The following is a 25,157-nucleotide window of genomic DNA, read 5'->3' on the forward strand; positions in this document are numbered from 1 at the left end:
TCTCCCCCCACCCCCACTCCCGCGGATGAGACACACACTTCACTCCCAGGGCCAGGCAGGGTTCTGTGCAAGACCCTGGGGGCTGCCTCCGCCTGGATCCTCTCCTCTTCCACTCAGGAGGGCATATGCAAATGGGGGGAACGAGGGACGTTCGTGTGGGGACAAACTTCAATGCCGTGGGACCCAAACGGAGTCAGACGATTTGGGTCCTGCGATGGAGAGGCCCGGAGAGCACAGGAAAGTCACAGCAGAGGCGCAGGAACTAGTTCTTGACTGTGATGCGGGTCGCAGGCCTGGCCCATGCCGCGGCTGGTGTGAGGGACTTCGCCTGGAAGTTTGGTTGTGCTGGTACTTCAAGGACAACTGGAATAGAACACATTCTCTACTTACATTTTCTTAACAGTTAGTAATTGCTAAGTTCCCATTGCCCACTTTATGTGGTTCAAATCCCACTCAAACCAATAGCAACAGTTACAGGTCTGCCTGTGGTTTACATTGATTAAAATAAGGAGACCACTACTAGTTAAGAGTTAACCTATGAGTGTAGTTTTGTTATGCTGAGGTGTTTTTTTTTTTTTCCTGAAACATCCCTTCTAAAAAGCCAACTCTAAAATCCTTGGTAAATTATTTGATCTGAAATAATAGATATTTCATGAATCAGACTTGGTTGGTCTGATGATCTAAGGTCATAAAACTAATATTAAAGATATATTTGATCCTGCAGACACATGGTTAAGGAATCCTAGAAATAGGAAATAGTACTTCTGAGGGAGATGTTTCTATCATAATAAGTCAACAAACAAACCTCTTGGGAGAGGAGGAATTGAGAGAATAACACGATACCTGCGGGGAGATAAAGATACAACCAGGTCTGCAAAGACGGAACATGGGGCAGAGAAAGCAGTGTGTCTGTTCTTAATGTTTTTGATCTTTGATTATTTTATACTGGTTAAAATTTTTTGGGAATTTCCTCTTTGCAATAGACTTTTTTTGTGTTTGCACGATGTGGAAACTTACTGTTTCAGTCTCTTCTTTACTGAAGATTGTCATGTGACTCGGATACTCCTGATGGAGTTAGTACCAGTCCTGCCCTTTTCCATGAAGTGAGCAAATGATGGTTTTCCTATCAGCAGCGTTCCGGGAATTCCTTGGTGCACCAGAAACCGCTCACACAGCGTCTTGTTATTTTTGGGTTGAGGCTGTGCATGTGCACCATGGCTCTGAGATTCAAGCCCAGTTCCTTGAGTGCCAGGCATAAACATACATGGCCTGAGCCGGGTTCCTCACTTCTGTCCCTACTGTGCAGGCCGGTCTCTTATGGAGCTATGCTGCAGACCATTTCAGGGCACTGACATTCACCCTTGGCACACCAGTTCCCTTGTCCCTGGTTTTAGAGATAGAGGGTCTGTACTTGAACTCTTGCTGGCAGTGACTAGTCAGCAGTTTGGCTTCAATCAAATCTCTTATTGCTGTGAATCTCAATTTCCTCTTTTGTGAAATGAGACTAGCAATACCTCTTGCTCACAGAGTTGGTATTGGTCTGGTCTTTAAATCTATCATTCATCCATTCCACAAACATTTATTGAGAATTTACCTACTTGGAAGATAGAGGACAAGGTTAAATAAGACAGGACATCTGCCCTGGAGAAGCTCTTTGTCAGGTGTTGAGTGGATCAGGGAATATAATACATCCAATGAAAAACAACCTTACTTCACACCCATTAGGCTGGCTATTATTTTTTTTAATGGAACATTGATAAGTATTAAGGTGGATGTGGAGAAACTGGAACACGGGTGTATTGATGGTAGTAGTATAAAAGAATACAGCTGCTCTGGAAAACAGTTTAGGAGTTCTCAAAAAGTTAAAAATAGAAATACCATGTGATCCAGCAAGACCATTTCTGGTTACATGGGGTCTGTCCGGAAAAGGTCCAGCCATTATTAATATAATGGGAATGGTTTGCATGACAGCGCTGTAACCTGGCAGCCAAGGAGAGTGGACTGGAATGTACATGCACGAACAGTGAATACTTCCCTGTACTGGTCAGTGAGGGTAGTAGACATTGTGTACTGTGTGGCCATCACATTCAGAATGACTGAGGAAGTAGAGCAATGCATTTGCATCAGACTTTGCATGAAGCTTGAACATTCCCCCATGGAAACTATTTGGATGATTCAGAAGGCCACAGTTCTGGGCAACTGGTGATTGGCAGCTTCATCACAACAACGTGCCTGTTCATGCATCACATTTTGTGCAGTTTTTTGGTAAAACATCAAATCATCCAGGTGACCCAGCCCCTCTCCAGTGCAGATTTGGTGCCCTGTGACTTCTGGCTTCTCCCAAAACTAAAGTCACCTTGAAAGGGAAGAGATTTCAGATTATTGATGAGATTCAGGAAAATATGACAGGGCAGCTGATGGCAAGTCCAACAAACGATTTTGCAGAGTGTTTTGAACAGTGAAAGAGATGCTGGGAGAACTGTGTGAGGTCCCAACGTCCCTACTTTGAAGGTGACTGAAGCATCATTGTCTTACACAATGTTTCTTGTATCCTGTATCTTCTTCAATAAATGTCTCTAGTTTTCATAGCATGTGGCTGGATACTTTCTGGACAGACCTCATATACCCCCGCCCCCAACACTGAAAGCAGAGACTGAAGCAGAAACTTGCACATCAGTGATTATAGCAGCATTGTTTGTAACAGCCAAAAGGTGGAAACAACCCAAGTATCCATCAATAGATGAATGGATAAACAAAACTCGGTGTATAAAAACAATGAAAGATACTCTGTCTTGAACAGGAATGAAGTTTTGACACGTGCTACAACATGAGTGAAACTTGAACACATTATGCTAAGTCAAATGAGTCAGACACAAAAGAACAAATATTTTATGATTCCACTTACATGGAATACCTGCAATAGGCAAGTTCAGAGAGACAGAAAGTGGACTAGAGGTTACCAGGGGCAAGGAAGAATGGGGAGTTAGTGTTTAATGAGAGCAGAGTTTCAGCTGGGGATGGTGGAAGTGTTCTGGTGACAGTTACACAACATTGTGAATGTACTTAATGCTGCAGAATTGGACACTTAAAATTGTTTAAATGGTTAAGTTTTATGTCATGTATTTTTTAAATTTTCACCCAAGGATATATTCATTGATTTTTTTATCCTCATCTGAAGGCACTTTTTCATTGCTTAATTTTTTTTCATTGCATTGAGAGAGAGAGAGGGAGAGATTGATGTGAGAGAGAAACATTGATGGTTGCCTTCTCTTATGCACCCTGACTGGCGTCAAACCCAAAACCTGGATTTGTTCCCTGACTGGGAATCAAACCCCTGACAGTGTGGCCCATGGGAGGATGCTCCAACCAACTGAGTCACACAAACCAGAGATCACCAAAATTTAAAAATAAAACAAAAACTTTATAATGTCTAAAATGCTATACAAATGTGGGGCTGTTAACTTGAATTAGGATTAATAGGATTATGTTTATAATCAATCTCTGTTTTAAAAAATGAAGTATGCATGAAATTACTTTGTCATTTATTTATCAGTAATAAATGATAGTAATTTCATAGTAATAAAATTATGTCATTTATCACATTTATTATGTGATATTGAAGAGCAAACATCTATCAGATAAACTTTAATAATAATTCATTTATGCCCCATCCTCTTCCAAAAACAATTTGAGGTAATTCACCCTAAACACATCAGAGTACTGAGATCAAACCCGATTAACATAAGGTAAAATATAGAAACTGAGATAAGAAAGTGGAATAGAGAGAATAGCAATTGAGCAAAACTGTTAGGTTTCCAGGAACCAGGAAACTGTTAATATTCATCAGACCTTTTATAAATCCTTAAAATATCATCAGCCTCAGCATGATCATTATATGAATCTATAGCAGTGATTTTCAACCTTTTTCATCTCATGGACACATTAAAATTCTGCGGCACACCGAAAAATGTTATTTTTTGCCAGTCTAACAAAAAATAGGTATAATTTTGATTGACTTACAAAAAAAAGTAATAATAGTAATTACCTGCCCTCTTTGCTCAAAAGTGATTTTTTTAAATAATCAGTGCCTATACTTGTACATAAGGATTTCTGGTACCAAGAATTAACCAATCAGACACGAACTTATTGTGCAGCGTGACCAATAAGACATAACTCCATTTTATGATCTATATATTTATGGTTCAAGGCAGGGCATTCACACCGGATGGCTATTGTTTTGGCTGCTGTTGTTTTTTAAGTGGATAGTCTAAGGGAAAAAGAGGTCAGTGTACCTGACTAAATAGTCTGGTATTATATGTCTTAAGAATTCTTATGGCACAATGGTTGAAAATTGCTGGTCTTCAGTGTTTTGTGTTGTTACCATGTACGGTTCTAGGAATTTATTAATGTAATTACAGAAACAGAACACCTAATTGAAATGGAAGAAGGGTGTAAAACTATGAACACGTTATTCTGAGTTTGAACTCTCAGAACCTATTTTGTGCTTAATGAAAGAAGCTCTTGGAGAGACATCTGTCCTGCTGGCCACATCAATCTCTTACACCTTCCCCCGGCTCCTGCATCATCTGCATGGTAGCCTGGCATGACAGCCATCATCTCCATCTGGGCCCCCCTGCCTCCCAAGCTTCCCCTGCAGACCCCATCCCAGCAGCCTGGGTCCCACAAGGCCCCTGTGTAGCCAGGACTCTTACACCCTGTTCATGTGTCCTTCTTCCTGGCACGCCCTCCTGTCTTCCTGGCCAAGTCCTTGCCTCTTTCAGAGAACAGTTCAGATTTCACCTCTCTAAGACCTCTCCAGCCACGTTGTACTTTTGCACATTGCAGTTGCACATTAACTGTTTAGTTGAGGTTGTAAATGAATAGGAAGTCTGATGACCTTTGCCTTATTTCTCTTTTTTAAAATAACTTTATTTAGTCTTTGAGAGAGGAGAAGGGAGGGAGAGAAAGAGGGAGAGAGGCATTGAGGCGTGAGAGAAACATCCACGTGCGGTTGCCTCTGGCACTCACCGCATCTGGGGACCTGGCCCACACCCGAGGCATGTACCCTGACCAGGAATAGAACCAGCGACATTTTGCTTTGTGGGGTGATGCCCAACCAACTGAGCCACAATGGCCAGGGCTATTTTATTTCTTATGGAAATGAAAAACAAGGTGTGATTCTACCAAAGACCATATAACATATTTTATTAGAAATGATAACATATTTAAATAATGATCTATGAGAACCAGGAGGAATACACAAGACTACATAATCAACCTTTGTACATGAAAAGAAGCAGAGACCCTGAGAAAGAAAGTAACTTGTTCAAGATTACCCTGTATGTTCACAGCAGAAGTAGAGGCTTGGACACCTGTTTTCCTGAAGCCCTGTATTTCTCTAATGCCATGCTAAGTTCATTTACTTTGTGTTTTAGTTAATAATCAGCAGACAATAATTTAGATACACCCCACACATAGGTGAAGAGAGACAACAATACACAGGGAAGAACACTGGCTTAGCCAAAGCCATGAACCTTGGGCAAGTCACTTCATAGTTCTGGTCCTCTGTTTTTTCTCCTGTGAAATAGGGACAAACTGGATGGATATAAGGTTATATCTACTCCTAGCATTTTATGAACCTACTATATGTATTGTTGGCCCAGTCCCATTGAAGCATTTACAAGTGTCAGTAGAGCGCACATCTCTGGCTTCTGCTCCCTCCTCCACACTGTTCTCCTTGGCATCAGCCTCAGACCACACCCCCCTCCTTTCACCTGGCTTCTTTTCTTTTTTAAACTTGACTTAAACTTTACTTCATTCAACTCACAATTGGTAGGGTCCTCCACAATCATTGGCCTAATTATGGCCTCTGCTCTGCACCTGATCCCTCTTACTACCTGACACCTTATCACACTGCACCAGAGTCATTGATTTTCTTGTCTGGGTCATTAGATTATAAACTGATGAAGGCCTGAGGTCATGGTGCATTTGTCTAGCCCAAGTGCCTATTATGGTGCCTGCTTCCTGGTAGAGAGCCAGTAAATGTTTGGGTGTAATTACTTTGGCCTGGGAAGCAAAGATAACACTGTCGTGCTATATTCATCTGAAGACGTTAGAGTTTTCATGAAAGGAGTATTGAAACTGAGTTTTTAAGAATGATTAGAATTTGGAAGGGAGTGTGAAACAATGATAACACTGGAATAACTAAAGGGAGCCAGGCAGCTAGAAGCAGGGGTCAGATCGGTATTACTTAGTTGAATAGCAGAACCTTTGTGCCAGAATCATCTGGGGTGCTTGTATAAATTACGGATTTCACCTGTCACGCCCCATTTCACCCAGCACTCCCCAGTCTGAATCTGGAGGTCTGGATTTACCTTTAGAACAAGAGTCTTGTACACAAATGGAGTGTCTTGAAATCCTGGAGGGAATGTTGGCAGTTGTGGGCAATTAAAAGCTATTTTAAGCTTTTAAAGAGGGAGAATGATGGAAACAAAGCTTTAGGAAGGACATAGACTGGTAGTTTGCAAAATAGATTGGTGAGTGTTGAGTCCTCAGTGGCAAGGATGAGATGCTAGGGGTGAGCCGAAGTATTCCACCAAAGAGGAATGGTAAGTTGCTCTCTATCAGCAGTACCAGAAATGGAGAATAAGCAGTAGCTCCAAAAGGTATTTTGAGAGATGAAATAATAAGGCTTGGTGAGAGACTGAACACAAGCAATAATGACAGGGAAGGAGCTTGAAATGACAACTGTGTTTTGGGTAACTCAGGAAAATGGCAGATCTAATGCTTCACATACTCTTTCTAATGAGTTCTAGCTCAACCTGAGGTGACTGAGGTGACTGGGAGGCATCCAGGTGAAGATGTGGATTGGCAACATGGGCTTGAGCTTGACCAAAGGTCTGGAAGGAAGACAAAGATGTGAGAAAGTCAACGGCATGATGGAAGAGAAAGGAAGGAAGCCTGGCACCTGAGTTCAGACTTCCGAGGAGCAGCAACATTAGACAGGAGGAGCAAGATGAGGCAAGGAAGAACAGAGAAGTAGAGAAATGAATAAAGATCGGATTAAGATGAAGCCAAAGGAAGAGAAAGGTTTAAGAAAGTGAATAGCCATTATGTCAGAGGTGCTAGAATTTGAGAAGGATAAGAACAGACATTTCAATTTGGCAAAGATGGTATTAGATGAAAACTAATTTTTTAAAAGTGAAAATCTGTAATACTTTCTGGTGTGATCTATTATACCAAGAGTAAATGAAAACTCTTGGTGACAAATTGTGTTGACAATTAATAAGCAAAAATATACTTCTAACAAACTGGTTCCCGGAAGGACACTCTTCTATTGGAGAGCTGGGAAATTGAGGAGGGGAGATAAGGGGCCAAGTTTCAAAGAAAGAACAGATTGGGATGCTTGGACGAAGAGAAGCTTATCGGGAAATCCTAACATGTACGTATCCTAATGAACTTGCTTACTAAGTAAGATCGCATTCATTATTTTAAAAGGTTCCATTCCTACCCTCTTGGTTATGGCATCATCTGAGACCAGCAGGAGGTGTCCTGTGGAATGGAGCCATGTGTCCAGCACTCTGTTTTTATTCTTTTGGGCTGGCCAAAAAGTCTGTGTGGTTTTTTCCCATGAAATAAAAGATATGTTTTTCATTTTCACCACTAACTTGATTGACTTGGATATGTTGAGTCTGTCAGCTATTTCCTGCATGGGATAACATCAATTGTTCTCAATGTCTCGATTTGATTGCTATCAACTTCAGCTGAGCTACCCAACCGTGGAGCATCGTCCAGTGAGAAATCTCCAGCAACAAACTTCACAGACCACTTTTGACACATTCGATCAGTCACGGCACCTTCTCCATACACTGCACAAATCTTTTTTTTTTTTTTGCATTTTCCCCTTCCTTGAAATAATAAAGCATAATATGCTGAAAATGTTTCAATCCATCTTCAAATATTTTCTTCCATCTTCAATATTGAAATGGCTACACAAGAACTCACCAATTTTGATAAGTTTTTTTGAAACACATGCTGATATAACACCTGTCACAATACAATCACACAAAATTGTTTCAAATTAAGTTAAAGACAACTAAGCATTACTAGAGCCATCTTAAGGAAAAAATGAAAAACTTTTTGCCCAACTCACTACCTTAAAATATAGCTTCAGAGAAAGAAACAGTCCCTTGTAACAACACATCATGCCTCCATTTCTTCCTTAATGATCTGGGGTGGCAAGTGGGCAGAGGTCCCCTTTTAAACATAAAAAGCAAAGCGCCAGAATACGCAGGCGTGTAGAGTGCATTAGTGCAAGCTGCTCCGGCTCAGCAATTCCGTTTGGTACCCCTATGGCAGTGCTGCCCCGCTGGGTGGATACCCATCAGGGCGTAAACTGCTCCACCGTTCAAAGGTTTTAAGTTACTTGAGAACACCCAGTGTTTTCTGTTCTCCATCTACATTATGTATACTTGGTGAATTTGGGTGTAAAATCCTTAAGCATCTTTTTCTGTGAACAAAGATATGTGCTTTGGGTAATAAAGCAGACAATCCTCAGGAAGAATTATAAAATTTCTCCCATTTAGTAGTTATTTGGAAGGAAAGCAAAGAAAAAAAAAGGAAAAAGAATGGCTTAATAATGACATAAGGATTTTTTTTTTCCTGAACTGAAATGGAGGCAACCAATGCTCAGGAAACTTCCTGTTGTTGAAGTTTTATCCGTTGCACTCAAACAAGTAAAATGAAGCAGCTGGATGAGATCCATAGGCCGTTTTCCAAAGTATGAATAGAGATATAACCTGACAGGGATTTTTTCCCGCCTGAGTTGTATTTTCTTGTATCAGATTCTTTAAAACTCCTAAGAGTCTCTAAGTTCTTATATAGTTGTAGGGCAATAAAATGGATTTCTGCTTACCACCTGGTGACGCCTGCCTGTGGACTTCATTTAATCATCAATTCATCCATTAGCAGACTTGCCAAGTCGCTGCAGCCCAGTGCCGCAGGAGGGCCCGCGAGGCCGGCTGCACTCTGGTTTTCTGTGAATGTCTAACCGTGGCTGTGGTCCTGCCTGATGCATAGACGTAGACAGGTATCCAGGCCTCTGTTTCCTTCTGCCCATCATTTCAGGGTGACTTATAAAAGGCAAAGAAACCTCTTACTCAGTGACTCTGCTAAGTATGATCTTCAGGTAACTTTCCTGTAGTCTTCATCCTTCTTGAAATTGTTTTCCTCTGTCAGTGGCTAACCCTCATCAGTCTTGTCTTATAACAAACTTGTATTAATAGACACAGAGATTGTCATTTTCAAAAAGAGCTATATATTTATAAAATATATAAAATGTAGGATTTACTTACATCTTTTATTAGCTTCAAAACATTCATTTTGAAGTGCCATGTAAGCCATTTCTTAAGTTATAAAAGTGGCAAATGTTTAAAGTGCTTTTAATCATATGTTGTAAAAAGGTATAGAGTGAAATGTAGAAATTCTCCTCCCTGTTTTCTAGCTTGCAGTACCCCTCTCTGAAAGCACTCACTATTATCAGTGTCTTAAATTTCTTTGTAGGAATATTCTGAGCATGTAGTTTTACATGGGGGTGTGTGTACACACTCATTTTTATACAAATAATCATGCTATGCTCACTTTTCTGCATCTTGGTTTCTTTTAAGTCACTTAAAGTGACTATGTCATATCCGCATGACTCAACAGCTTCATTCATTTAAAAGCTGCCCGGCGTCTCACCATATGCATGCACCATATTTTACTGACGAGAATTTAAATAACTTCCAGTTTACATCTGGGTGTTGTTGCAGTGCTATTGTTCTAATAGCAAACAATGCACATTCTTAGAAGTGAAACGACAAGTCAAGGAGCTTGCATTTTAAATTTGGTGAGCTATTTTTAAGTTATCTTGCACAAATTTACACTTCTGCCAATATTGTCTGAGAGTGTTTCCACATTCTCATCTGTAGGTCTCCCTTTGAGACCTGAAATTTCTACTATTTTACTGGTTGATAATTGTTAATATTGTTCTTTTTACTATGTCTTTGTTGGATCAGTGTATATTAAGCTTTTTTATATATAAGACTGATAGCTATTTTTATTTTGTATGAATTTTCTAGATTGTGTTCCTTGTCTCTTGTGGGGTTCATGTTATGAAAGGGAAAAACCATTCTCTAGGATAGGCTACCATTTAATAGAGAACAAAGCAATGGGTCACAGGAAACCTACATGTATGTGTTCTACACATGAACACTTGTACAAACACCGACTCACTTGAAGGCCTAAAAGAAAGCTTGAAAAAGAAAGTCTGGCCACACGGCCTGAGAAGAAAAAGAAAACAGTCTGTCTAGAGACAGACGTGGGCATCTAGACTTACTCTATTAGTTTTCTATTGCTGCATAAAAAAGGATCAGGCCCTGGCTGGTGTGACTCAATGGATTGAGTGCTGGCCTGTCCAAAGGGTTTCTGGTTCAATTCCCAGTCCGGGCACGTGCCTGGGTTAAGGACCAGGTCCCCAGGGGCACCAGGGGGCACGCAAGAGGCAACCACACATTGATGTTTCTCTCCCTCTTTTTCTCTCTCCATTCCCCTCTGCTTAAAATTAAATTAAAAAATATTTGAAAAATATTTTTAAAAAATATTTTAAAAAATTAAAAGCTGAAACTTAAAAAAAATGATCATATGCTTAGCAGCTCAGCTCAATTTCCCTGGAACAGGAGTCTGGAGATGGCATGACTGGCTTTTTGCTCAGGTCCTATAGATTAAAGTTACAGTATTGGCTGGCTGCACTCGGTATCCTAAATCCACGTGGATGTGGCAGAATTCAGTTCCTTGCTGATTGACAGCTATTTCTTTACTGGCTGTTGATCAGCTGGAGGCCACTCTCAGCTCCTAGAGGCTGCCTGTGCTCCTTCCACATGTCCCCCTCCAAAGCCAGCAAAGGAGAATCTCCCTTGTGTTAAACCCTTTTCATGCTTCCAGTCTCTCTGACTTCTAGACCCAGATCTAAAGAGTTCATACAATTGGGTCAGGCCCAACTGGGTAGTCTACTTCTCTTAAGGTCAAGTGGTTTGGAACAAATCAGAGTGGCAAAACTTCCTTCACAGTAGCACCTAAATTAGTGTTTGATTGATTCCCTGGGAGGAGGTAGGTGCATGACGGGGGCCAGGAGTATTACAGGCCCTATTAGAATTGTGCCCACCTCACTCCACACCTGCTTTCCTCCAGGGAAGTGTACAGAGCTCAGGCAATTTGGCCAAGGAACTCAATTGCACTGAAGCACTAAATTCCAGAAGAAGGGGCCATGACTGGCATCCATCTAACTCTGTGCACAAAAAAGGACATCCATGCATGTGGGTCAAATACCCATGTGGACAATTAAACAGCAGAAAAAGCTAGAAGGAAGATCTAGGAAACCACACACACAGTGTAAGGGTCAGGCAGACCTTTCTGACCAAGGATCCACACCAGGTATTTCCCGCTCCACCTGCTGTCCTCTTGATTTCCACACTGTGTCCTACAAGAGGACAGGTCATTCACTGGCTGCACATGAATTTTGAGTCCTTGCCATTTTTTCTAACATCAAGTGCAATCAGAATATGGTTTTGGGAGCCATGGGGTGTTGGTCTTGGGTGTTCAATGGAACAGAATGAATTGACCTAAGTAAGCAAGCCACTAAGAGGAACTGTTGATGAGCATTATCCTAAAAGAGTCCTAAAAAATTGCTCTGCCCTCCCTCTGTCTCTCTCTCTTGCATCTTTCTACCTGCCATTGCGATTTCAGGCACATTATACGTGACTTGCTTGAGACTGAAGAGGCTTATATAAAAGACATGAAGAGCATAATTGATGTAAGTAGATGGGGGGGGCAGTTAAGCATGTATTCAAACTGAAGACATTTTTTTTTTGCACAAACAGAATAAAAATAGTTACCATATGTCTCTAGATTCCCCACCACCCCAGGTTTCGGGTCTTATAATATTACAAGCGGCTTTCCAGTAGGAATAAGAACATTCTTAGGACTGTTGACCCACACAACTCAACAACTTCAAAGGGTTGCACCAATTTGTGCTGATTCCAGTAATGCTCACTAGGTGCACCATGTGCTTACTAGCAATGGATGTGATCATTGAAATGTTTTTGATAATTTAATGAGGGAGAATTGTTTGTCATTGTTTTAAGTAGTAGTTTTTGCTTAAGAGTAAAAATGTGAATTTTCCTAAGGGCATAATTTTGAGAAATAAATTATATGTACAAAATTAAAATAGATTTTTTACCACAAAATATCAGAAAACTAAATATCCTTTTCAAAAGAGAACAGTTAACAAAATCTGAGATACATGCTAAATGAAATATTATTTAAGTGCTACAAAATAGTTACTTTGAATACTTTGCAGATATATTGGAAAATGCTTATAAGATTAAATTAAAAACAAGTATGTAGAAATTTACAAGCAGACTCTAAAATGTGTATGTCAAAGCAGAATACAAATTATTTGTGTGCTGTGACTATAACCACATAAAACAAGCTCTCTAAAAGTCATGAAGGAAATGTAACAGAATAGTAATTGCAATAGGTCAGGAATGATGGGCAAGTTTTTTCCTTTTACACATGACTTGCATAAAATAATCATAAAAAATGTTTGTTCTTCCTATAAAAATGCCATTTTATTATCATCATCACCAATAAACCCTCTTCTTCTGAAGATGGACAGATGAGGAAAATAATAGCAAAAAAATTTGATGAAATGGCTTTCAGGAAATAGGTGTGCCATATTCTCTGATTATTTTATTAAAGTTTTGTTCCCTAAAATGGCTAATTCCGATCATCTCTTACACGTTCCCATCTGTAAAGCCTGTTTCTATCTCTACAGGGTTATATCACTCCAATGGATTTTATTTGGCTGAAGCATCTGATTCCAGACATTCTTCAGAATAACAAGGATTTTCTCTTTGGGAATATTAGAGAACTTTACGAATTTCACAACAGGTATATAATATTTCACATTATCAGGAAAAATGGAAAGTAAGAGAAGGCTGGAAATCAGACTGATGGAATTTGGTGGTGAGAGCGCTTAGATACGTTTAGGTTTCAGCAACTAATCCAGAGTCAGTGGATGGGATGGGACAGGAAGGAGGGAGAAGTGCCACAGATGCCTGGGGAAGATGGGAAAGACATTCGTGGAACACGGGTGAGGTGTCGGGCACCCAATGTAGTATTCGCTTGTGTGTTCTTTTGCTTGTCCATCTATTTATGCATCAGCATTTATTGAGCACTCGTTCAGTGTCAGGCCCTGTGTTCAGCATGGGGGACACAATGATGACCAAGACACTCCTTCACATACCTATTATCATAGGGTAGTGCTGGGAACTAGGGTGTAAAAAATGCTAACTAGTCAAACGAGTTGTCCCTTTAGCCCAGGCCGCTTGGATGTCGAGTTCTAAAAAAATGAGGGAGGAAGGGACTTTGGAAATCATCTCCCAACCCTCTCATTTCACAGATGAGGAAGCCTGGGCTTGTTCTACCACTTTACTCACTAGAATGATCCCCAAAGCACACATCTAATTGACAGAAGGGAGAATTTCTGAACCTAGGTTGATTCCTAACCACGCTTCATGTCTCTTGATCTGTTGTCAAAACTAAGATGGAAATCTTATTTCTGCAACTTTCCCTGGAGAAATTTTGCAGCTGCTTTGAACCTCAGGTTGATGAAATCTTATCTTGTAAGGTTTGGTGGAAGACAAAATGAGATATTGTTTGTGAATCACTTAGCTTATGCCTGGCTTAGAGTAAGCTCTCAGGGGTAATCATGGCAGTAGCAACAGCAGTTCTTATTAACATTATTATCAGGTAGCAGGAAGCATCAGTGCCTCTAGCTTGTCAAAGACTAGTGCCTGGAACTGTCAGAACAGCTGTAGACGGTTTCTGGGAATCCTGGTAATGTCTCAGAATACTTTTCTTCCAAATCAGCGTGTTGAAGATGAGTCAAGAGCAATAAAGCCTGAAAAACAACATTGTTCTAGGCACCTCTTAAAACCTTATTTAGTTTTACTTTATTTTTTTAAGATTGTACTTATTTATTTTTAGAGAGAGAGGAAGGCAGAAAGAAAGAGGGAGAGAAGCATCAACCAGTTGCCTCCCGTACACGCCCCGCCCAGGGGCCGAACCCACAACCCAGGCCTGTGCTCTGACCGGGAATCAAACCTGCGACCTTTCACTTTGCAGGATGACACCCAACCAACTGAGCCACACCAGTCAGGGCTGATTTTATTTATATTTTTTTAGTATTTAACATATGTAAAAATGATTAATAAGCATTATTATACCATTCTTTCCTTAGGACTTTTCTGAAAGAATTGGAAAAGTGCACTGAAAATCCTGAACTTCTAGCCCCTTGCTTCCTCAAGAGAGTAAGTCTGTATTCCCAATAAATGAAAATGACCATGTGATTCAGTCACCCCTTAATTTTCTGGGTAAGTGACAAGGGCTAACAGAAGTACCAATGGTCTGAAAAACACGTCTGCCTTTTGAGTGCAAAGCAGGAGTCCTTTGCGGTACTTCACGCAAAGTGTGAGATGCATCCAGTGTGAGCTCCCACTGGTAGGTGGGAGCCACTTACAAGCCTGGCTTCCTGCAAAGCCCAGAGAAAAGAAAGACTGCCCTCCTCCCCACCACCCCAGGCAGCCCAGAGCAGGTGATCCTCAATAACTCTGAATGACTCACCTAGCTCTTTTAGAACCAGAGTCACACTTATATTCCTCACTCATTGTATTAATACTCTCAAGAGGAGAACTGATGTTAAACCAAAATCCCTGACCATGTATTTACTTCCACGTTATTTTGTACAGTATAGAGGGTAACTGGAAAATGCTAACTCTACAGCCTCTCTGATGTGCAGCACCCAATTTGTGAATTTCCTATCTACCTCTGACTACCCAACATACCTCTGACTACCTTCCCTTCACCGCTCAGCTCTCTTCCCTCTCACGGCCTCTCCACCCCTGCTGTGGGCAATATGGGCTGTTTGGGTGGGTGGTGCACGGGGAGATGTTGCACTGGCCGACCCGCCGGGGCTCACCTCCCTGTAGGGGACTGCGCAGGCAGTCCTGGTGCCTTCTCTGTGACCAACTGTTCCCATCTCTTCTCTTTCCCAGCTAGCCCTCCTTTTCATTCTCTTCCTTGTTTTACTTTTTAAAAACATTTTATTTTATTTTAATTGTTGTTCAAGTACAGTTTTCTGTCTTTTACTCCCATCCCAGCCCACCCCCCAGCCCTCCCCACCTCTCTTCCATTTCCACCCCACCTAGTTTTTGTCCATGTGTCCTTTATACTTGTTCCTGCAAACCCTTCCCCTTTTCCCCTGAAATTCCCTCCCCTCTCCCCTCTTTTCACTGTCAAGACAGTGAAATAGAGGACAGGCTGACAGTGACCTTGTTTTACTTTTTGTGAGCCTGAGACAATAGATCAAACAACTTCCAAATTTTTAAGCAAATTTCTAAGTTTTTAAACCCAAATTATGACTGCTAAGTTTAAGAGCAGTACCTGTGATAAAGTGAAAGCAAGCAAATAAAAACACCCCGGCTTCGAGGTATCCGACGCAGTGGAAAAACGGAGCTTTCACCGCTCAAGAGCTGAGGAGGTCCCTTCCATGGCGTGTGGGGGCTCCCACACACAGCCCCAGCATAGGGTGTCTGGTTTTTTTTAATCAGGTGCTAGAATTCAAGATAATACACTAATAACTATTTTGTGTTCAATCTGGTTAATGTCCTTATTGAATTATTTGTACAGTATTATTAGTGTTTTACATTACTTTGAAATTTTACACTCATCAAACTACCAAAGTGAAATCTAGCTTTAAAGTTTAGAAATATTTTGTAAATGCTTGTGTCATCATTGCAGAGACATTTAAATTTTTGAATAAGAAAAAGACAAATTCTTGTGGGGAAACATAGATACAAGAAATAAAAATTGTCCAAGTATAAGGAAATGGGCAGGGGATTGCTAATGAAACATCTTCTCTTAGAAGAATTGCTCTCCTACAGTTATATTATACAAAGCTTCTGATAGTTTCCCACCTTGGGAGACACCTTAGAAATCTTTAATCCAGACCACAGACTCTGCATATAATCCTATATGATTCATGAAGTTGGGGAAAACATTCGGGTAATAAATTCTTATCTTAATACCACAGTTATCCAATCTTTGAAAATCCTCGAGGGAATTGGCTACTGCTGTTCAAAGCCTTGTATTTGTTAGCCAGTGTGGCTGGCCTATCGTCTTTTATTTTCTCCAGCAGTTTAGCTTTTCTCAATAGTATTTGCAGAATTTATAGATGTGAATTCTGAAATACTGCTCTGGCCAAATGTTTTTGTCAGGCTCTGTCATCTGGAGCCCCAGGGAGATTCTGCCACAGAGACCAAGCTCTACACAGAATCATATTTTGTCAGTGGTTCACTTCTGGTTTCATTTGCTCAATGAAAAGAGCGCTGGGCTGGGACTTAGGAAATAGAACTTCTCATTCTATCAAGCTGCTTGCTATCTGTGTGACCTCAAGAAAGTCACTTAGCCCTGGAGTCTCACTTTCCTGCCCCATACAACTGGTTTCACAGTACCAATAGGTAAAGTTGTTGTGGGAATCAAATAGAATACTGCATGCAGAAGGGTCCTACAAAGTAAAAAGTGCTGTGGCAAGAACTGCCACTTGTTAGGTACTCTGCCTGGATCAGGCATTTATTTGGGGGTTTTCTGTGCATCATCTCATTGAATCTCACAACAACCACAGGAGATGGCTGCTGTTGTGAGCCCACTTAACAAATGAGAACACTGAGGTGCAGGAAGGTTAAATAACTGCCTCTGGCCATATAGTCTGTAACTGACAAAGCCAAGAACTGAACCTGGACCATCTACCACCAGAGCCCACAATCTTAATTCATAAGAAATTGTGTGTCCCTGTGTGAATGAGTTTTTGGTAGCAGTTTTTTTAGCCTCCTGATCTATGAGGAGGTGAGGGAAAATGGGCACTCTCATATGCTGCTGGTCAGTGCACATCCTTTCTCTAAGGAATTTTGGGCTGAAGAGCAAATGGAGATCAATAGTTGTGTTTCGGTACTTGAAGGCCTCTAATGTTCTGTGTTGTGCAAAGGGTGGACATGTAACCAAACAGTGAAGGTTCCAGGGACACAGGTGCTGGATAAGCATCCACCAAGAGAACCAGGTCCATTGCTGCTACTGGAAGGGTTTGGGGAAAGATAGCTGTTAAGGGTGTTTCACTGGGTGGGAAGCTGGATCTCCAAAGTCTCCTTCAGCTAGAATCTTCTGGTGGTGAATGCCAAAAGCACCAAAACCTTGAATTCTTTTAGGAGCAAAGGCCAATGTCTTTATGCTCTGACAGACTATTTATGGAAGAGATGACTTAATCAATGTGTAATATTGTATAAGCCTGGCCTTTGGGATAGCAGAAATGTTTCCCATGTCTAGACTACTATGCTAAGGAAGCCATTGAGTTTAACAAACATACTCAGAATAGTGCCAGCATATCACAATTACTTAATAGAGAGTTTTTAAGTGAATGCATAGTGAATGTATTATTGTTAAGCTTTGAATTATTACTCTAGTTCCTTAACTAGTATGCATCACATTTCTCAAGGGCCACCTCTCTTTCTAAATGTGTGTGTGTGTGCGCGTGCGCGTGTGTGCATGTGCACAATTTTTTTCTGGGGAGAGTAGCAAAAGACAGAGTCACTATAGGTCTTATAGTGACATGGCCACTTACAATCCATCAGGATAGGGGAAGAGATAGAGGAGTGGAGCTCATTCACTACAGCAGTGTTTAGAAGTGGAATAGAGTTGAAGTTGTAAGGGGAAAATAGCTCATGTCCACAAGAAGGACATTGAGAACTGGCTTTTTGTGGGAAGATAGAGGCACAGAAATCTTAAAGGACATGATACATGGGCTTCTCTACCAGAGCAGCATGGGCTCTGTGGCAAGCACAGCACCATGGACCAGGTTTTTCTGATGGAGTAGATGATGCTGCAGCTGACCTCATTGGCTCAGGGTGGGATATCGGCAGATGTGTATCCCTTCTCATGGTCTCAGAGTGGCACAAGCGCTTGGAATTGCTGTGGATCTCTAGCTCTGAGATAGTCATGTGCCTTTTTCTTCTCGGAATCTCGTGCTGCAGATTGAAAATGATGTCTCAGGCAAAGTTTGCCACTTTGGGGCTTGCCCACTTGATTTATATCTGTGTGGTTTTGTCCAAAATGCCACATTCTCCTTCTGTGGTGTTTCTATCTGTCGTTTCTTAGGGTTTCCCCCCCTAGAATTGGCGTAATGATGACAGTAATAAAGAGAGGGTGTTAGTTTTATCACCCAGTAAACAACTATTTGGAGAGAAAACAACTATTTCAAAGAAATGTTGGTATCCTGGATGAAGAACAGAGAAGGAACAATACAGATCAAAACCAACTCCTGTTCACCAGTTCACTTATTTATTTACCAGGGTATCGTAATTGCTCCCACAGCACCTTATTCAGACCTGTATTTGGTACTTGTGGTTGTTTATAGTCCCCTTCCTGCTGCCCCATACACGCTCACTCCAACATTGGGTCATTGATTGTGCATCCCCAGTTTCACACCCATTGAGAAATTCAGGCTTGGGATCCAAGATAGCAGCAGATTAGGTGGAAGTCACACTAATCTCCTTTTAGGACCAAACTGGAATTATAACTGAATTATAGAAAAATAATCCTGAATAACCAACTGAAGATCAGCTGGAGAAAAGCCTTATAAACAAGCACTTACAGAAGAAGCCACTTCAAGACTGACAGAAAATGAGGGGGCACGAAGAGACTGGCTGGGCTCCCATGGGCAGCAGCTGAAGTTCTGGAGGGATATCTCAGCCATGGGGGCTTCTCCATGAGAAGTGTGGGGTCTAAACCCCAAACTGGGCTCTTCAGCCTAGAGCATCAGAACCAGGAAAGGCAAGCACGTAACACTGCCTGTGAAAAGCAGCGGGGTTTCTGTCCACCAGAAAGAGACAGCTAGAGACACAGCCACCCTCTTTAAGGGCCAACACAGAAAATTTCATTTGTAGCCACTCATCCTAGGCTCTGGTGGAGAGAGTGCAGAGTAAACTAGAGAGCTATGAGGAGAGTCTGGAGTTGGTGGTTCTTGGGAGAGAGCTGAATGGCAGCTGCCAGGATCCCTGTGCTCAGTCATTCCCCACACGACAGAAGTCATCCTTCTTAGGCAGAGCACTGCCTTCCATATGACATCAGCCTGGGGTAAGCAATAGCCCCACCCACCAGAGTTTCTTTTGCACCACCCTGTGCAGCTCATGCTGTGCTAAAGAATACAGCTAGAGGCTCTTTCAATGCTTAGCCTAACAGGCAGCCTACAGATGGAGGTGGATCTCTGGTGGCTCAGAGGCTTCTGCTGACTTGCCTCCTGGCTCAGTGCTGGTAAAAGCAGGCCTTGGTGCACAGCTTGGTCCAACAGAGGGAGTACCCAGGCCCAACAGAGGGAGCCATGAGCTGTGGATCTCTGATAGCTCAAAACAGGTTGCCCAGGACCAGTCACAGGCAGCCTCTGATGAAGGTCTGAACCAGAGTCCCTCTGAAGAGGTCCAGAACCAATATATTCAGTGTACATCTTTACAAAACAACACAGCAGAATCCAGTAGGGTTCACAAGTAGCACATCCACAGGCAGATCTTGACAGGCACTAAACCCTGCCAAGGTGAATACCTCTTTGTGTGGTCAGCACCTGCATACTATGTTGGGGTTTAGCCTCACAGTCAGCCAGCTTGAGAGGTGATCTCACGAATGAATGGGACAATAGCAATCAAGACTCAGTTACAATAGGAGGGCTCACGTAACCCACACAAGTGACATTCCTGTGTAGTCCCCAGCACAGGTGATCAGGGAGACTGTGCCACTGATCCAGTGCCACAGGATTTCACATGATATCTACTACCTAAGGCCATCCTACTAAGACTGGGAGTCATAGCAGATCTACCTAATAATAGGGACAAACACAAAGAGACAAGCAAAATAGGGAGCAAAGAAGCAAGCTCCAAGTTAAAAAACATTTTCCAGAAGAAGAGCTACATGAAATGGAGGCAAGCAATTTATCAGATAATAGAGTTCAAAGTAATGATTATAAAGAGACTCAAAGCATGAAAAAGGGCACAGAAATCATAAAAAAGACCCAGCCAGAAATGAAGAATGCAATATCTGAAGTAAAGAATACATTAAAAGGAACAAACATTATGTTGAATGAAGCAGAGGATTGAATCAGTGATTTGGGAGACAAGGTAGGAAAAAACACCCAATCAGAGCAGCAAAAAAAAAAAAAATGGATTTTAGAAAAAACGAGAATAGTATAAGTCACCTTTGGGACAATGTGAAGCACAATAACCTTAGCATCATAGGGGTACCAGAAAGAAAAGAGAAAGAGCAAGGGATTGAGAACATATTTGAAGAAATGATGACTGAAAAATTCTCTAATGTGGTGAAGGAAAAAGACATGCATGTCTGGGAAGCACAGAGAATCCTGATCAAGATAGACCCAAGAAGCCTGTACCAGGACACAACATAATTAAAAATGGGAAAGATGAAAGACAAGAGAGAATCATAAAAGCCACAGGAGAAAGGCAGTGAGTTACCTAAAAGGGAGCTCCCATAAGACTGTCAGCTGATTTCTCAACAGAAATATTTTGGGCTGGAAGAGATTGGTATAAAATGCTTAAAGTATGAAAAGAAAGGACATACCACCAAGGCTACTTTACCAAACAAGGTCAGCATTTAAAACTGAAAGAGAAGTAAAGAGCTTCCAAGATAAGAAAAAGTTAAAGGAGTTTGTTACCCGAACCAGTATTACAAGAAATATTAAAGAGCTGGCTTGAAGAAGGAGGAGGGTGAGGAGGACAAGGGGACACAGAGGAACATGGTTAAAAAAATAAAATGGCAATAAATATGTACCTATCGATAATCACTTTAAGTGTAAATTGCTTAAATGTTTCAATCAAAAGACATAAGGTAGCAGAATAGATAAGAAAACAAAACCCACATATATGCTGCCTCCAACAGACCCACCTCAGAACAAAGATACACACAGACTAAAAGTAAAGAAATGGAAAAAGATATTTTATGCAAATGGAAAGGAAGAAACAGCTGGGTTATAATTGGCAAAATAGACTTTAAAACCAAAGGAATAGTAAGAGACAAAGAAAGACACTACCTAATAATAAAGGGAGTAATTCAATAAGAGGATATAATCCTTAGAAACATTTATGTACCCAACATAGGAGCACCTAAATATGTAAAGGAAATCTTGATGGACATAAAGGTAGGGTTTGACAGTAATAGAGTCCTAGTATTTTAACACCCCATTGGCATCAATGGATAGATCTTCCAGACAGAAAATCAACAATGAGATGGTGGCTTAAAATGATACACTAGAATAAATGGATTTAATTGATATTTAGAGCATTGCATCCCAAAGCAGTACAATATACATTCTTTTCAAGGGCACATGGAATGTTTTCTAGGATAGACCACATGTCAGGACACAAAACAAGACTCAATAAATTTAAGATTGAAATCATATTAAGGACTTTCTTTGACCACAGTGCTATAAAACTAGAAGTCAATCAGAAGAAGACAACTGTAAAATACACAAAGACAGGGAGGCTAAATAACATGCTACTAAATAAAGAATGGGTTAACAATGAGATCAAGGAAGAAATTAAAAATACATAGAAACAAATGAAAATGAGAACACAACAAACCCCCAAAAGCAAACAATCCAATTAAAAATGGGCAAAGGACCCGAATAGACACTTCTTCAAAGAAGACATACAGGTGGCCAACAGACATATGAAAAGATGCCCAACATCACCAATCGTCAGAGAAATGCACATTAAAACCACAACGAGATCCCACCTCATACCTATCAGAATGGCTACCATCAATAAACAGCAAACAAGTGCTGGCGAGGATGTGGAGAAATGGAAATCCTCACGTATTGTTGGTGGGAATGCAGATTGGGGCAGCCACTGTGGAAAACAGTATGGAGTTACTTCAAAAAATTAAAAATGGAATTGCCTGATGACCTAGTGATTCCACTTTGAAAAATGTATCTGAAGAACCCTGAAACACTAATTCAAAAGAATATAAGCACCCCTATGTTCATTGCAATGTTATCTAAATAGCCGGGATAGAGAAGCAGCCCAAGTGTCTATTAGTAGATGAATGGATAAAAGAACTAGAGGACATTTACACAATAGAATACTACTTGGCTATAAAAAAGAAACATAGATGGATCTGGAGAACATTATGGTACATGAAATAAACCAGTCAGAGAAAGACAAGGACCAGGTGATTTCTCTCATGTATGGAATCTAATGAACAAACTAAACTAACAAGGAAAATAGAGACAGACCCATAGACAGAGAGCAGGCTGACAGCTCTGGGGAGGGGGCGCCCGGGAGGGCAGAGGGGTGGAGGTGAGCACACAGTGAGGAAGAGGTCACGGATGCAGGCAGCAGTGCGGTGACTGTGGCTGCAGGGCGGGGAGGATGGATGGAGGTGAAAGAGGGTATGGGGGATAAATGGTGGTGGAAAAGATAAAATAAAATTTAAAAAGACCTCTGGTGTGTTGAATGAATGAATAAACTATTTTATCCACTTTACTGAAAAAGACTACCTGATTAATTTGTTCTAATTTTTTCCCATTCAGAAAGAAGATCTTCAGGTCTATTTTAAATACCATAAGAATTTGCCCCGAGCTAGGGCAATCTGGCAAGAATGTCAAGACTGTGCCTACTTTGGGGTAAAGTTGAGATTACATCTCCCACAAATTGTTTTCTCTGGACAATGTTTATGTGCGTCAAATTTTTAAAGATCTCAAGAGTGTGAGCTCAGTAGAGGAATTCGGTATTGGGATTTATGTTTATTAAAAGTCTCCCCTGTTTTGAAATTGCACATGAGAAGTTTCAGTGCCACCCTGGGTCTCTGTGGGACAGGCCTGTGAGGGACTGCTGTAGCCTGGTGAGAAAACCAGACTCCTCTTCTGAGATAGGTTTTAAAAATGGAATTCAGTCCAAAAGGTTACATGTCGGTGCTCCAGAGAATGATATCAGTGAGCTATTATGTGCCCCTCAGGCCCCACCACACCCTAAGTCAAGCACAGGCTGCCTCCTTTTCCAAAGCATCTGAAATGCCCCACTGTGTTCTAGCAGAATTACTTGCTAAAAGAAATAGATGGCCCTGCTTCCCTTGCCTATAAGAAGAATACTAGCCAAGTTGTCCCCTTTCCCCTTTGTTTCGCTTCACATGCACTTCCCGAAGGACTGAACAGCTTGGCAACAGTACAAACCAGGTCAACCCAGCTGCCCCTGTCATCTGTGAACAGCCTGTTTCATTTCTTGTATTTAAATGCCACCACTTTTGTTTCCTGTGTGTGTTGTGTGCTTTGTTTTATGTTGTTTCTGCTTGTTTTTTAAAGGTATGTCAGCGCCAATTGGATCACAATCTCCCTCTTTTTAAGTATCTTGGAGGACCCAGCCAGAGACTCATAAAATACCAGATGCTGTTGAAGGTAAAGTCAGTAAGACAGTGCTTTTCCATGTTGGCAAACAGATGGATGCACTGTGGTGCTCTTTCCCTTACAGTTGTGACTGTTTTCCAAAGGTGAAAATACCTGTCCTTTGAGCTTTAAAGCAGCCCTCCTCACTGAAGCATAAGATGAAAGAATCATGGAGTTGAAAGGCACCTGGGAGCTTGGCTGGTCCAACAGGCAGCCAAGGCACGAATCTCTTAAGAGCCCAGGTTAAGGGAGGAGAGGTGCTTGGGAAATGAGTGATGAGAAGGGCTGCAGCCACACTGCTGGCAACTGGGGGGATGGGGAGGCGGCCAGGCCTCTCTCCACTCTCCTGTAAGATATCTCCAGGTAAGATGTCATCGGCTCCATTTTACGGATGAGGCCAGGAGCTTCAAGAAAGAGGTATGATTTTCCCCTAAGTCACTCTTTCACCTGCATTAAGACAATGGAAGGAAGAAGGCAAAACTGGAGTTTTCCCTCTTTTTGCAACATCTGCCTCCACCCTTAGATTTGGAATCTTTCTCAAGAGCATTACAACAGATGCATTGTGTTCTGAAGAACTCCTAGACCATCCTTCTCTCTCTGACACCAGCACACCTGCAGGAGAGCACTCCCAGACACCCCGAGTGGGGCGGGAGGCACTGCCAGGGCTGCCTCCCTGGGAAGCTGAGGGGAAGGCTGGGGACACTTCTCCAAGTTGTGTTTTGTGGCTACTAACTCAAAAAAAAAAAACCCAAAAACCCCACTGCTGTTTACTGGATACCTTTCCAAGTGTATTTTTTACTTAATGCTCACAGTCAGATGTGTCAGAAAGGCTCTGGAGTATGAAGAAACTGAGGCTCATGGAGCTTAGGCTCATGGCCCAAGCATCTGCCCTCAGAAAAATGTGCCCCTTTCAGCCTTGCGTCAGCAGACCCCGCTGGGCTGAACCGCCTCTGCGGCCACCAGCTGTGGGATTACTGGGCGTGCTAGGCCTGGGTTTTCTCGTGTGTAAAATGAAGATACCAGAACCTCCTGCTCGCTGGGGGAAGCAGTGAGTAAATGCATGGAGAGAGCTCTCTGGGCGCTAATGCGCAAGAAGCTCCTGGGCTACGTGGCCGCTGTTTTATACCTGCGGATGTCAATCCTGTGTGGGACTAAGGAGGGTGGCTCACTGCTTCCCCATATGAGTGATACCTGTGAGCATGTTCAGATACGGCATTCGCCTAGGGCCTCGTATGCCTCTGCCGGTCCCATTCTTACTGTTACGAAGTCCTACCAGTGAGCAGGGAGCGGACATAGCCTGGCTGCTCCAGGGACTGGAGGCTCCGGTTTTTCCTTTGACGTGATGTTGACACAGTAGCTAAGTTCCCTTTGCAGAGGACTGTGGGGCATGGCGATTAGAAACGCAGAGACCCAGGATCCGACAGCTCTGTGCAGGAAGGCAGGTCAGTAACCACTCTCTGCCTCATGCTCCTCGGCTGTAAAATGAAGAAGGTTAAACAATACTTTTCTGGTGTGCTCTTTCTGGAAATATCCATAAAAACTCTTAACATTAAATGAGGTAATACATGTT

At 41.8% G+C, this 25,157-nt stretch overlaps 1 protein-coding gene across 8 annotated transcripts in view; it reads left to right on the plus strand.

Annotated features, from left to right (window-relative positions):
• The window catches only part of MCF2L2 (MCF.2 cell line derived transforming sequence-like 2), a 211,617-nt gene that overhangs the window by 145,238 nt on the left and 41,222 nt on the right, over window positions 1-25,157 (plus strand). For 7 of the 8 annotated variants that reach the window (XM_053657607.1, XM_053657610.1, XM_053657611.1 and 4 more), the window contains 5 exons: window positions 11,782-11,848; window positions 12,872-12,987; window positions 14,339-14,408; window positions 22,739-22,831; window positions 23,507-23,599. In XM_053657607.1, coding sequence (XP_053513582.1) covers window positions 11,782-11,848; window positions 12,872-12,987; window positions 14,339-14,408; window positions 22,739-22,831; window positions 23,507-23,599 — 439 coding nt within the window. Of the gene's footprint in view, window positions 1-11,781; window positions 11,849-12,871; window positions 12,988-14,338; window positions 14,409-22,738; window positions 22,832-23,506; window positions 25,030-25,157 lie in introns of all 8 variants that reach the window. The other variant, XR_008390153.1, reaches the window with a different exon arrangement.

The sequence above is a fragment of the Artibeus jamaicensis genome, unplaced genomic scaffold (assembly GCF_021234435.1).
Source record: "Artibeus jamaicensis isolate MK-2021 breed Jamaican fruit bat unplaced genomic scaffold, CSHL_Jam_final scaffold_474, whole genome shotgun sequence".
Classification (NCBI taxonomy): domain Eukaryota; kingdom Metazoa; phylum Chordata; class Mammalia; order Chiroptera; family Phyllostomidae; genus Artibeus; species Artibeus jamaicensis.